Here is a 12,362-nt window from a genome sequence, read left to right on the forward strand (position 1 = left end):
AGTGGAAATTGTACTGTGCATTTTGTCCTTGGATCTTTTCCTGGGTCAGTGATATGGGGCAGACATGCTCTTGCCACATGAACAGCAATGGCAACCGCTCCCACTCAGTCACCTGGTCACGGAGGTATACCACTGATACACTTACAATCATGCTGCTGCTGCTGCTGCTGCTAAGTCGCTTCAGTCGTGTCCGACTCTGTGCGACCCCATAGACGGCAGCCCACCAGGCTCTGCCGTCCTTGGGATTCTCCAGGCAAGAATGCTGGAGTGGGTTGCCATTTCCTTCTCCAATACATGAAAGTGAAAAGTGAAAGTGAAGTCGCTCAGTCGTGTCCGACCCTCAGCGACCCCATGGACTGCAGCCTACCAGGCTCCTCTGTCCATGGGATTTTCCAGGCAAGAGTACTGGAGTGGGGTGCCATTGCCTTCTCTGGCAATCATGCTAAAATGCTAAAATGTTTTGATCCACTTCACCAGATCTGATTCTGATTGCTTAGTTATTTTAGATCACTTACATGAAGTTCCAGTACTTTGGCCACCTGATGCAAAGAGCTGCCTCATTCATTGAGAAAGACCCTGATGCTGGGAAAGATTGAAGGCAAAAGGAGAAGGGGACGACAGAGGATGAGATGTTTGGATGGCATTACCAACTCAGTGAACATGGGTTTGGGTGGACTCTGGGAGATAATGAAGGACAGGAAACTCTGGCATGCTGCAGTCATGACATGACTGAGTCAGACATGACTGAGTAACTGAAAAACAACAAATTTAACATGTTAGTGTTATTGTCTGGAGTACAAAATGCTAAAGGAAACTGAATGTGTTAAAGTGAGGGCAAAACATCATTACATCTCAAATTAATGACCAATGTGATTTCTTTAAAGATATTGTACTGAGTATTTTGATAATCCATGATGAATTAAATGTATAGCCTTTTGAAGACACATTACTTTTGGTGTCAGATACTTCCAAACAAACCATCTGTTAACACAAATCCTTATTATATCAATCCTATATATTCATCTGCTTTACATGGAAACTTTTGTGTGAAAGAATCTTAGTATATATTTCATAATGAATGGCTTATACTGAATTAAATACATCCACTGAGACAGCAGAAATCATTGCAGTAAATTACATTCGCAAGTTCAACAGGTCAGATTTTCCCTCTCCCAACCAACAAATGTGTGTGTATACATAAACAGAGATAAATCATATTTTTAAATCTGTTACTTTAATAAGATTAAACACTTAAACAAGTACAAACATATTGATATTTTAAAATATATAGATTTCACATAATTATTTATAATAAAAATTGAAAAAATAGAGCTAAAATTTTATTTGCATTTTCCTCCAATTTATACAGCTAAACAATTGTACAGTTCCTTCCATATATAAAGGTTTTACATTTGTATTTCCTACAATTAAGAAAATTCAAATGTTAAATTTTAAGACATACCTTCAATTATGTACAAAAAAATCACCAAATTACAAACTTAAAAATCATTATAAATTGTGAAAAATACATATTATAAAAAATTATGTTCTAAAAGTAGCATAATACTAATTCATATAATCTAGGTAACTTCAAAAGAATAAACAATGTTTAAAAATTATAGTAGTGTCTATATTGCCCTGGCATAAGAGGAGGTATTCTTTGTAAATATGTATGTTATAAATGAGTCTGACTTCTTTCAGAAGTGCCAAAATTATTTTCACTTTAATCATTTTCATTACAAATTTTGTAAAAATGTTTATCGTCTAATAAAATTGAGTATGCTGAACACAATGAAACCCTTTATAACTAAAAATCATTGTGAATGCCAATCATTTAGTGACTTATTCATTCAACTATTTCTATGAGTGGAGTGATTTTTTTCTTTTCTCTCAAGTAGCTTTAGACTAATACGTTTTATAGTTTTTGTTTCCACTCTATAAATGAGTTCTTAAGGATTTGCCATTATTTTACATCTAGAAAATGTTTCCAATCAACTCCCAGCTTCCACATATAGGGTTGCTGCTGTTCAGTCGCTAAGTCGCGCCCAACTCTTTTATGACACCCTGGACTGTAGCCCACCAGGCTCCTCTGTCCATGGGATTTTCCAGGCAAGCATATTGGGATGGGCTGCCATTTCCTTCTCCAGGGGATCTGCTCAACCCAGGGATCGAACCCACGTCTCCTGCATTGGCAGGCAGATTCTTAACCACTCAGCCACTATGGAAGCCCCACACATAGGATATAAAAAGCCTAAAATCTCCCTTTAGCCTTAGCTCTAAGAAACATTTAAAATGTGTCTGAGTGGCGCTTCCCTGGTGACTCATTATAAAGAACCCGCCTCCCAATGCAGGTGACATGGGTTCAATCCCTAGTCCAGGAAGACCCTACATGCCACGGAGCAACTAAGCCCGTCTACCACAACTGTTGAGCCTCTGCTCTAGAGCCCGGATCTGCAGTATTTAAGTGCATCCAGGAGGCCATGTTCTGCAAGAAGAGAAGCTACCCCAATGAGAAGCCTGAGTACTGCCGCTGGAGAGTGGTCCCTGCCCCCAGCAACTAGGAAAAAGCCTGAGCAGCAACGAAAACCCACACAGCCGAACTAAAAAAATAATCTAAAATGTGTGTGTGTGTGGCTGGGTAGGAGGGAGACTGCTTCTGAATTGGGAGTATCACATGTTTGTTCCCGTCTACCTTGAACTGTCTCTTTGGTTGTTATGCATTTCCTGTTTCTCAAGCACCTGGGTTTTTGACCACCCATTCTGGCTTCAGCCTTTAGCGCTTACGTGTTCCTAGTTTAAGTAGATCTGTCTCTCTAATGAGTGACCCACTGCTCCTCCAATTCCCTAATATTCACGTGTGCTTGCTTGCCTCACTTCAAATTCACTCCTTGCATCTCAATCTATAAATGCTACTCAATTTTTGAATTGCCTCTGGCCACCAATTACCACAAAATATAACTCTTCAAAATTCTGTGAATTACTAGTGCTTCTGATCCTGGTCTCCTATCAGGCCTTTACCCATTTCGTTACTCAATAAAACACTGATTGTAAACAGCTAACCTAGGAAAAAGCTGATAATGAGTCTTATCAAACCAGTTACCTTATTTTATGAAATTTCAAATGGGTATGAACTTCAACAATTTTCTTAATCAGTAAAGTTCTTGACCAGGTAGAAGTTATTTCTATTGATGTTTACTGATATATTTCCTCCACAATTCTGAGTACACAAAGTTGGCTGAAGTCTGAGCTGAAAAAATGGAATTATAATGCTATATATGTGAAATACTTAATCTTTAAATACACAGATTAGTTAAAAGTAGAGTTTAATGTTTTAACCAAACAATAATACATGCCTACTATAAGCAAAGCACTGCTTATGTGCTATAAGTGATGTACTAGGTGATCTGTTTTTCAAACGAGAAAAGTTGAGCTACTGAGTATATAAACACTGATCATAGTTCATGAAGAAAGCTTTTTAAAGAAAATCAATAAAATGGACATAAGCCACTTTTTTTAAAAAAAAGAAATCTTTTCCTACCTAATTGGCACTTTACTGAAGCTGACACCTTCCTCTGGAAGACATGGAACTGAATAATACTATCACAGAATAATAAAAATGTTAAAAATCAGCAATATCAACAAGTCACTTTCTGGAATTCCTGAGTTAAAGTGAAGATATGTGTATAGAATGCAATATTTCTGAATGCACTATGTACTGGGACACAGAAAAGATAAGTAACCAGCACTCTAACAGTTCACTGACTGTCTGTAATAAATCAAGGACAGACTAGTACATATAAATTTAAAAGCAAATAATATTATTTAGATGGTTTTAAATTCATGTTCTTTCAATAATAGTTCTTGAAACTTAGAACTTAGACTAAATATATTTAAATTTTTACACCATGAATTTTCTTAAAAAGGCCAAACTACTGACAATGATAATTAAAATAAAACAAGTTGTAAGAGGGATAGAAACATCACTTTGGTTTTAAAATGTAAACTGTTAAGCAAACATTGGCTTTTCTTTCTAGTATTGTTTATTAGCTGGGGATTTCATCTGTGTGTGTGTGTGTGTGTGTGTGTGTTCTGAGGCTTTTGATGGGCTTTGAAGGCACAGGTCTGTTTCTTATATTAAAACAAAAACAAATTCAGAGTTCATACATATACAGGAAACACATTTAATTATAAAAAACCAATTTCTAAAATATGATTGCCCATATTGGATAGTTAATGCTGCAGTGATAACATGCATTCTTACAAATGCAGGCCGATTTTCAATCTTCTCTTTTGCTGTTTCATCCGTCATTCCCTGCTTTGCTGAGATCACATTCTAATGAAACCGCAGTCAAAACTGCATTCTGATTTTGAAATGCCACATCTGTGACTGACGGTGGTGGTTTATACAAAAAGACTGCAAGTCCATTGAAGAAAACAGTGATAATTTTACAAGTAACACCTAAATAGAAAAACAGTAATTAATCATGGATTTTAGGCTTTAATTATTACAAAAATTGATCCTCATTGAAAATTCTTCATGAATAGAATCTCACTACATAAAGAAACTTTCACTTTCATGTAAAAAAAAAGGAGTATACAGGCAATTAGCTCTATGTTTTTAATTTTTAAAACTTTAGTAAGAAAGGTGATAGTTTTCAATAGAACATTGTCTACAAATCAATGAATGAGTCTTCTTTTTCTAAACAACAAAAATATACAATAACTATTCTATTTTTTGGCTATGATTGTACATTCTTCTGGAGAAGGGCATGGCAATCCACTCCACTATTCTTGCCTGGAGAATCCATGGACAGAGGAACCTGGTGGGCTACAGTTCACAGGGTTGCAAAGAGTCAGACACGACTGAAGCGACTCAGCATAGCACAGCATACACAGCATGTACATTCTTAACCAAGGAAAGATACTGATAGCGTACATCATCATTGAACCTGAATAATCAGTTGCAACATTTTTGTGTCCATGATGAAAAGTAATTCTAAAAATAAAAAAAGCTTCAGAGTTCTTAGGAGAAAGTCTCTTTGGTAATATATAATATTCAGTACTTAAAATTTACCTTTAAGCATCAACTAAAAATATGAAACATTTAGATTCACATCACAGGCTTCAATTTATTTTCAAAGAACTCTGAGCATTCTTTGAAAGAATATCACCTTTCTTACCAAAGTTTTAAAAATTAAAAAGAGGCTCTCTCTCTTTAAAGAAACTATTTCTGGTCAGCGTACAAGCATCTAAGTGCTAACTAAATATATTAAATGACCTCACATTGTAGTTTTTGCAGTAGCTAATTTGTATTAATCATTAATATTTTACTCAAACTGGGTATATGAGAAACAGAAATACTCATTGAGCTAAGCATTTCTAGATTTAGACTAATTATAGGTACTATTATTATAATATTTTTGGAATATTTAAAGGTACATATGTTTCTGGTGGAGGAATTCTCATATTTATCACTGAGTAGGTAAAAGAAAAATTAATTATCTACATTTTTGGTCAAAAAGTATAAGCATAACCACTTAAATAAATTTTTAAACATAAAAATACACTGAATAAAAAATGTTTCTTAACAGGTAAAAGTGATGGGAAGATTAATTTTGCCTATTTTAGTCAATATTTATCATCTCATTGTTTTCCTAGATTTATGTATTTATTTCTTCAGTGGATAATTTATTATCCACTGAATTCAGACAGCATACTCTGAATTTAAACACATGTAGGAGAAATAAGGGGCTTCCCTGATAGCTCAGTTGGTAAAGAATCCACCTGCAATGCAGGAGACCCCGGTTCAATTCCTGGGCTGGGAAGTTCCCCTGGAGAATGGACAGGCTACCCATTCCAGTATTCATGGGCTTCCCTGGTGGCTCAGACAGTAAAGAATCTGCCTGCAATGCAGGAGACCTGGGTTCAATCCCTGTGTTGGGAAATCCCCTTGAGGAGGGCATGGCAACCCCCTCCAGTATTCTTGCCCTGAGAATCCCCATGGACAGAAGAGCCTGGTGGGCTACAGTCCACAGGATCACAAAGAGTTGGACACAACTGAGCAACTAAGCACAATTTCTTAGGTTGTTTTTTAAATTTTCTAATTTTATCTTCTGAAGGCAAAATGGGTTAAACATCACAGCTAACCTGTTATATCATAAAAATATGATATATTTTAGGAATATATCATTTTTTTTTATTATTATATTTAGGTCTCTTAGGAAGTACCTTAGAGCCAAGAATACATCCTGACCTAGGCTCTATGTGCTCTCCAAAGCCCAGGTGCTTAGATGACAGTCATTCAAGTTTATCAGAATTCCCTTTTAGCTTTTTGTTATACTTTCCAAAAAAAATTGAGAAAAATTGTTAAAAGAAAATTATATAATATGTGATGCAAGGACAGCTAAAATGTTACTCCCTTCTATCTTGGACTGTGCCTCACAGACTCTAGACATGGCCTTTTAAAACATGCTTTGATAACTGATCTCTGCTTCAGGACTAAAGGACAGTCCAACTGAATGGACCAAAACATGTCAAAACCTAAGTAAGAAACAATAAGATATCTTTTCTCTTGTCATAATCCATTTACTGCAAAGTTATCAAGAAGTCACCACTTACTTATGGCCACTAGCATATACGCCATCCTGACGTTATTATAAATCCAGCAAGCTCCTTTACTTCCACAATCGTTAATATCCCAGAGAATACATGTGCTGTCTATTGTGCTGCCAAATATAATAGGTCCAGGTATGGTGCCTAAAAGAAATCACATGTAAAATACACGAGTGAAGGTTATAGTTTACAGTAACAGGGTTTTTACATATATTTTCTACATAAATGGGAAACAGGTATTAATCTGTCTATCCTACAAATGAATCAGTTCATGTGCACGTGATAGGAATATAAAGAAACACAGATAAAACATTCTAAAACAATTACAGATAATTATTATATATTTCTAGTCAATTCAAAATTTATTTTAATAAACATTTTATTAATCTATTAGATTAATACATCAATAAATAGTACTTTATTAATTAATAAATTATTATTTATAAATAAATGATATATAATAAATAATGTATTATTTGCTATTAAATAAAACATTAATAAATGTTAATGTGTTGGATTAATATTTAAAGAAATATTTTTGTTCATTGCTTTTCTAATAAATGTCTTTGAAATTACCTATTATATTTTTAAAAAATCAAAATAAATATCTGATGCATGGAATAAGTCTCCTAAACTTCAGCATATGTATTATGTGTATGTATATAGTGTACATGTGCATGTAAAGTAATACGGGTGTGTGAGTATACATATATATATACTGTATATACATACATACACTGACATGTATGTGCATGGGAGTGTACATGCACAAACACATTCACACTAACATGTTGAGTTCACCATTAATTGTACAACTATGGGCAAATCCCTGAATCTCTCAGGTCCTTAATTTATTCATCTAAAAAAGGGGGAAATTGGTCTAGGGGATCTCTAATGTTCCCTGCTTTTGGTTTTCGTTTTTATAAACAATTGTAACATTATGTGTATTGCCGGGGTCCAGCCCTGGCTGATCCAGGGTATTCGAAGGAGAGATGGCGTTGGTGATTTATTTAAATATTAATTAGAGATATAAAGAGTAATAGCATGAGGATAGCTCAGTAGGAAAATTCAGTGGAGAAAAGAGGCTGAGTAGCTTGGTTTACACAGAAAATCAATATAACCTGTGACACCAGGTTAGCTCTGACCACGGAGGCTGCATAGCCTCTCGAATAGCGGAAGGTGCCCCACCTTAGACACCTTCTCAAGTGGGTCTTAGAAGCCCAGGCAAATAAATGGTCCCAGAGGACCTCCGCGCTCCAGATGGAAACTTCAGCCAGAAATTGAGAAAAAGCATGACATGGGGAGACCAAGCTTTGGTGAGCAAGGCCCGTAGCTTTATTTTCAACAGGGGCTTTTATACCCCAAGTTACACATAGAGGATAATAGGGGATGTGAAATCATACAAAGTCAGCAGTCTTTGATCCTTATAGAAAACCAGGGTTTCTTTTCTGCAAACTTATCTTATACAAATGGTTTAGGTGATTTACATCATCTTCTGGCCAGAAGGCCTATTAACATTTTATGACTCTTGACAAAGGTTTGTCAACTGTAAGACTTATTTTCTCTAAGAGTAATTATTTTAAGGTTTGGCGCCATCCTCCGAAGGTGTTAGATAAAGTTGCATTCCTATAGGGCAGAGGTGCAGTGGGTTTACAACAAAGGAAAGAATTTATTACCTTAAGGGTCTAAAGTTGCTAACACCAAGGCCACTACTTATTTTTTCTACATACCAACTATATTAATTAATACACATTCAAGGATACAATACAGGGGATGTGGAAACTTGGCAGCAAAAATTGGCTCATCAATGAAATCTTTTACTAGTTTTATTCTGACAGTTTCTAACTCTCTGAGAGGTCTTAAGCTTCCCGTGCCTCTCAAGGCTGGGAGATTGTAAACAATTGTATGCATAGCTGTAGGAGTCCGGGTAAACTTGTCAGGCGAGTTAGAGAGCTATCTGAGGGGTTTGGATTTAAACACTCCTAATGCCCAGGATGGAGAAGGCGATGGCACCCCACTCCAGTACTCTTGCCTGGAGAATCCCATGGATGGAGGAGCCTGGTAGGCTGCAGTCCATGGGGTCGCTAGGAGTCGGACACGACTGAGTGACTTCACTTTCACTTTTCACTTTTATGCACTGGAGAAGGAAACGGCAACCCACTCCAGTGTTCTTGCCTGGAGAAACCCAGGGACGGGGAGCCTGGTGGGCTGCCATCTCTGGGGTTGCACAGAGTTGGACACGACTGAAGCAACTTAGCAGCAGCAGCAGCAATGCCCAGGAACTTATTAACTGGAGCTGTAAGTTAACTCTTTATCAGAGAGAGTGAGATGGTGGTGGGGGACAGCCCCCCGAAAAGTCAGAGGTGAGAGCACAAAGCAGTAAAGTAGGCAGACTCTGGTTTTTTGGGGGTAGATGCTCGAGAATATTCAGGGGGACTCCTAAGGCTCGATCCCGCCTTTGCGTATGCCGAGCCTACTTCCTTATGACCTTTGCCATGAGCGGAGTGCCTCTCACCAGCTCCCGGCAGTGTATATTATATGTAAAATTATACACACAAATAATTATGTGTAAGACATGTTTCTGTCTTATTATTCTTCCTATATCTTGAATCTTACATTTTAGGGGGCTTACAATGCCAAAGAATGCTCAAACTACCACACAATTGCACTCATCTCACACGCTAGTAAAGTAATGCTCAAAATTCTCCAAGCCAGGCTTCAGCAATACGTGAACCATGAACTTCCTGATGTTCAAGCTAGTTTTAGAAAAGGCAGAGGAACCAGAGATCAAATTGCCAACATCCGCTGGATCATAGAAAAAGCAAGAGAGTTCCAGAAAAACATCTATTTCTGCTTTATTGACTATGCCAAAGCCTTTGACTGTGTGGATCACAATAAACTGTGGAAAATTCGGAAAGAGATGGGAATACCAGACCACCTCATCTGCCTCTTGAGAAATTTGTATGCACGTCAGGAAGCAACAGTTAGAACTGTGCTTGGAACAACAGACTGGTTCCAAATAGGAAAAGGAGTATGTCAAGGCTGTATATTGTCACCCTGTTTATTTAACTTATATGCAGAGAACATCATGAGAAATGCTGGACTGGAAGAAACACAAACTGGAATCAAGATTGCCAGGAGAAATATCAATAACCTCAGATATGCAGATGACACCACCCTTATGGCAGAAAGTGAAGAGGAACTCAAAAGCCACTTGATGAAAGTGAAAGTGGAGAGTGAAAAAGTTGGCTTAAAGCTCAACATTCAGAAAACGAAGATCATGGCATCCGGTCCCATCACTTCATGGGAAATAGATGGGGAAACAGTGGAAACAGTGTCAGACTTTATTTTTTTGGGCTCCAAAATCACTACAGATGGTGACTGCAGCCATGAAATTAAAAGATGCTTACTCCTTGGAAGGAAAGTTATGACCAACCTAGATAGCATATTCAAAAGCAGAGACATTACTTTACCAACAAAGGTCCGTCTAGTCAAGGCTATGGTTTTTCCAGTGGCCATGTATGGATGTGAGAGTTGGACTGTGAAGAAGGCTGAGCACCGAAGAATTGATGCTTTTGAACTGTGGTGTTGGAGAAGACTCTTGAGAGTCCCTTGGACTGCAAGGAGATCCAACCAGTCCATTCTGAAGGAGATCAGCCCTGGGATTTCTTTGGAAGGAATGATGCTAAAGCTGTAACTCCAGTACTTTGGCCACCTCATGCGAAGAGTTGACTCATTGGAAAAGACTCTGATGCTGGGAGGGATTGGGGGCAGGAGGAGAGGGGGACGACAGAGGGTGAGATGGCTGGATGGCATCACTGACTCGATGGACGTGAGTCTGAGTGAACTCTGGGAGTTGGTGAAGAACAGGGAGGCCTGGCGTGCTGCGATTCATGGGGTCGCAAAGAGTCGGACATGACTGAGTGACTGGACTGATCTGATCTGATCTGCAGTTATTTCTTTCATCAATTTTTAACTAGACACAATATTTACAGTACAGTTTTTATTGAAACATACAAAGTCATTATTTTTCACTGCTAATGCAAGAAGATTATGTCCCAAATGGAGTTAAATACAGGGAGAAAAAGGAATTACAATGGCAATAAATAAGGTTTTATCATAATTTATGTTGGTAGTAGGTTTTATGTGAATAAACAAAAAATTTGTCTTTTACTGTGCTCTATTAGAAACGTGCTGGTGATCATATGTCATATTTTAAATAAATATAATATACTCTTTAGCGTTATATTTGCAACAGAATTGGAAACAACAGGTAATCAATCAGGTAAAAAGTAAAGTCTGTATCTTTTTATGTGATATATAAATACTACATCTTGAATAGTGGAAGATAGTTTTCTTCAAAGACAATTATGTAGTTGCCCACTACAAATAAACTAATTGTTTTATTGGCACATATTGTAAGTAAATAAATCAATAACAGTAAGGAATAAAAATAGTCAGCAGTTACCAATGCACTTAGAAAGATGACATACCTAATAATCGAAGCAACGTACACTGTATTCCCAATGCTAGAGATCGCTGTCTTTGATTAACACACCTGGATATATTTAATGCATAGGAGACAAAAAATAGTTGTATAGTATATTTACTCTTTGAGAAAATTCATTTTTATATGAGCTCAACATTTCTAGATTAAAGCAAACATTATACACAGGAAGTAAACAATTATTTATAACAGCTTATATACAGTTCAACCTTTCTGGAATTGTAAGAGAAGAAAAATTTTATCTAAACTAAAATAGTGCAAATAATACCAAAGAGAGTCAAATGAGTTTTAACAAATACACAGAATATGTAGGAATAACACCAAACATAAAGGAGAAACGACATTCATTAACCAGACTATTTCTTCTTGACTATTTGATTATTCTGTATGTTACAAGTTACATGACTTAAGTTGCAAGCAAATAATTCTTACTCTCTTACTAACATTGAGACAGAAATTACACCTGTGAGTTAAAGTTACAAATTAGAGTCAGTGTAAAACAGTTTCTGACACTCGATTTGATTCCACAACAAGTCCTTTCAGTAATAACTCTCAAAGATGGATGAGACATGATGTTGGCACACAAGAGAGTTAGACAGGAGATAAAGGAGATCCGTCTTTAAAAAACAAATATGTAGGTAAATGGTGATGTAGATAAAATAGGTGTAATATTAACAGACTACTTAATGTTTTTAGACAAAATCTCTAAAGTTTCCACTTGTCAAAAAGTATGTGGAAAGGTAGTGACTGAGTATCAAGAAACAAAGACTGAAGAGGGAAAAAAACTAGTTTGTTAGGAAATATACAAGGCTGACGAGCTTGTAAAAGGGCAAATAGGAAATATTTTATAGCTCAGATGATAAAGAATCCATGTCCCAATGTAGGAGACCTGTGTTCAATCCCTGGTTTGGGAAGATCCCCTGGAGAAGGGAAAGGCAACACACTCCAGTACTCTTGCCTGGAAAATCCCATGAACAGAGGAGCCTGGGGGGCTATAGATCATGGGGTTGCAAAGAGGAGGTTCAAGACGGAGGGGATATGTACACCTATGGCTGATTCATGTTGATGTTCAACAGAAAACAACAAAATTCTGTAAAGCAATTATTCTTTAATTAAAAAATAAATTAATTAAAATAAGAGTTGGACACAACTGAATGACTAACACACACACACACACACACAAGAAGGAAGAGGCAATGAAACTATGAAACACTGTGAAGAGCCCGGTGACAGGCAGCGTTTT

The 12,362-nt window shown here is 36.8% G+C and overlaps 1 protein-coding gene across 1 annotated transcript in view; it reads right to left on the reverse strand.

Moving 5' to 3' along the window:
- Positions 1-1,231: 1,231 nt before the first annotated feature.
- Positions 1,232-12,362, reverse strand: part of SLCO4C1 (solute carrier organic anion transporter family member 4C1) — an 87,623-nt gene continuing 76,492 nt past the window's right edge. The window contains exons 11-13 of the mRNA XM_055565547.1: positions 11,106-11,170; positions 6,619-6,756; positions 1,232-4,459 (exon numbers count right to left, since the gene is read on the reverse strand). Coding sequence (XP_055421522.1) covers positions 4,299-4,459; positions 6,619-6,756; positions 11,106-11,170 — 364 coding nt within the window. The 3' untranslated portion in view covers positions 1,232-4,298. The remainder of the gene's footprint in view (positions 4,460-6,618; positions 6,757-11,105; positions 11,171-12,362) is intronic.

Source organism: Bubalus kerabau, chromosome 1 (genome assembly GCF_029407905.1).
Source record: "Bubalus kerabau isolate K-KA32 ecotype Philippines breed swamp buffalo chromosome 1, PCC_UOA_SB_1v2, whole genome shotgun sequence".
Classification (NCBI taxonomy): Eukaryota; Metazoa; Chordata; class Mammalia; order Artiodactyla; family Bovidae; genus Bubalus; species Bubalus kerabau.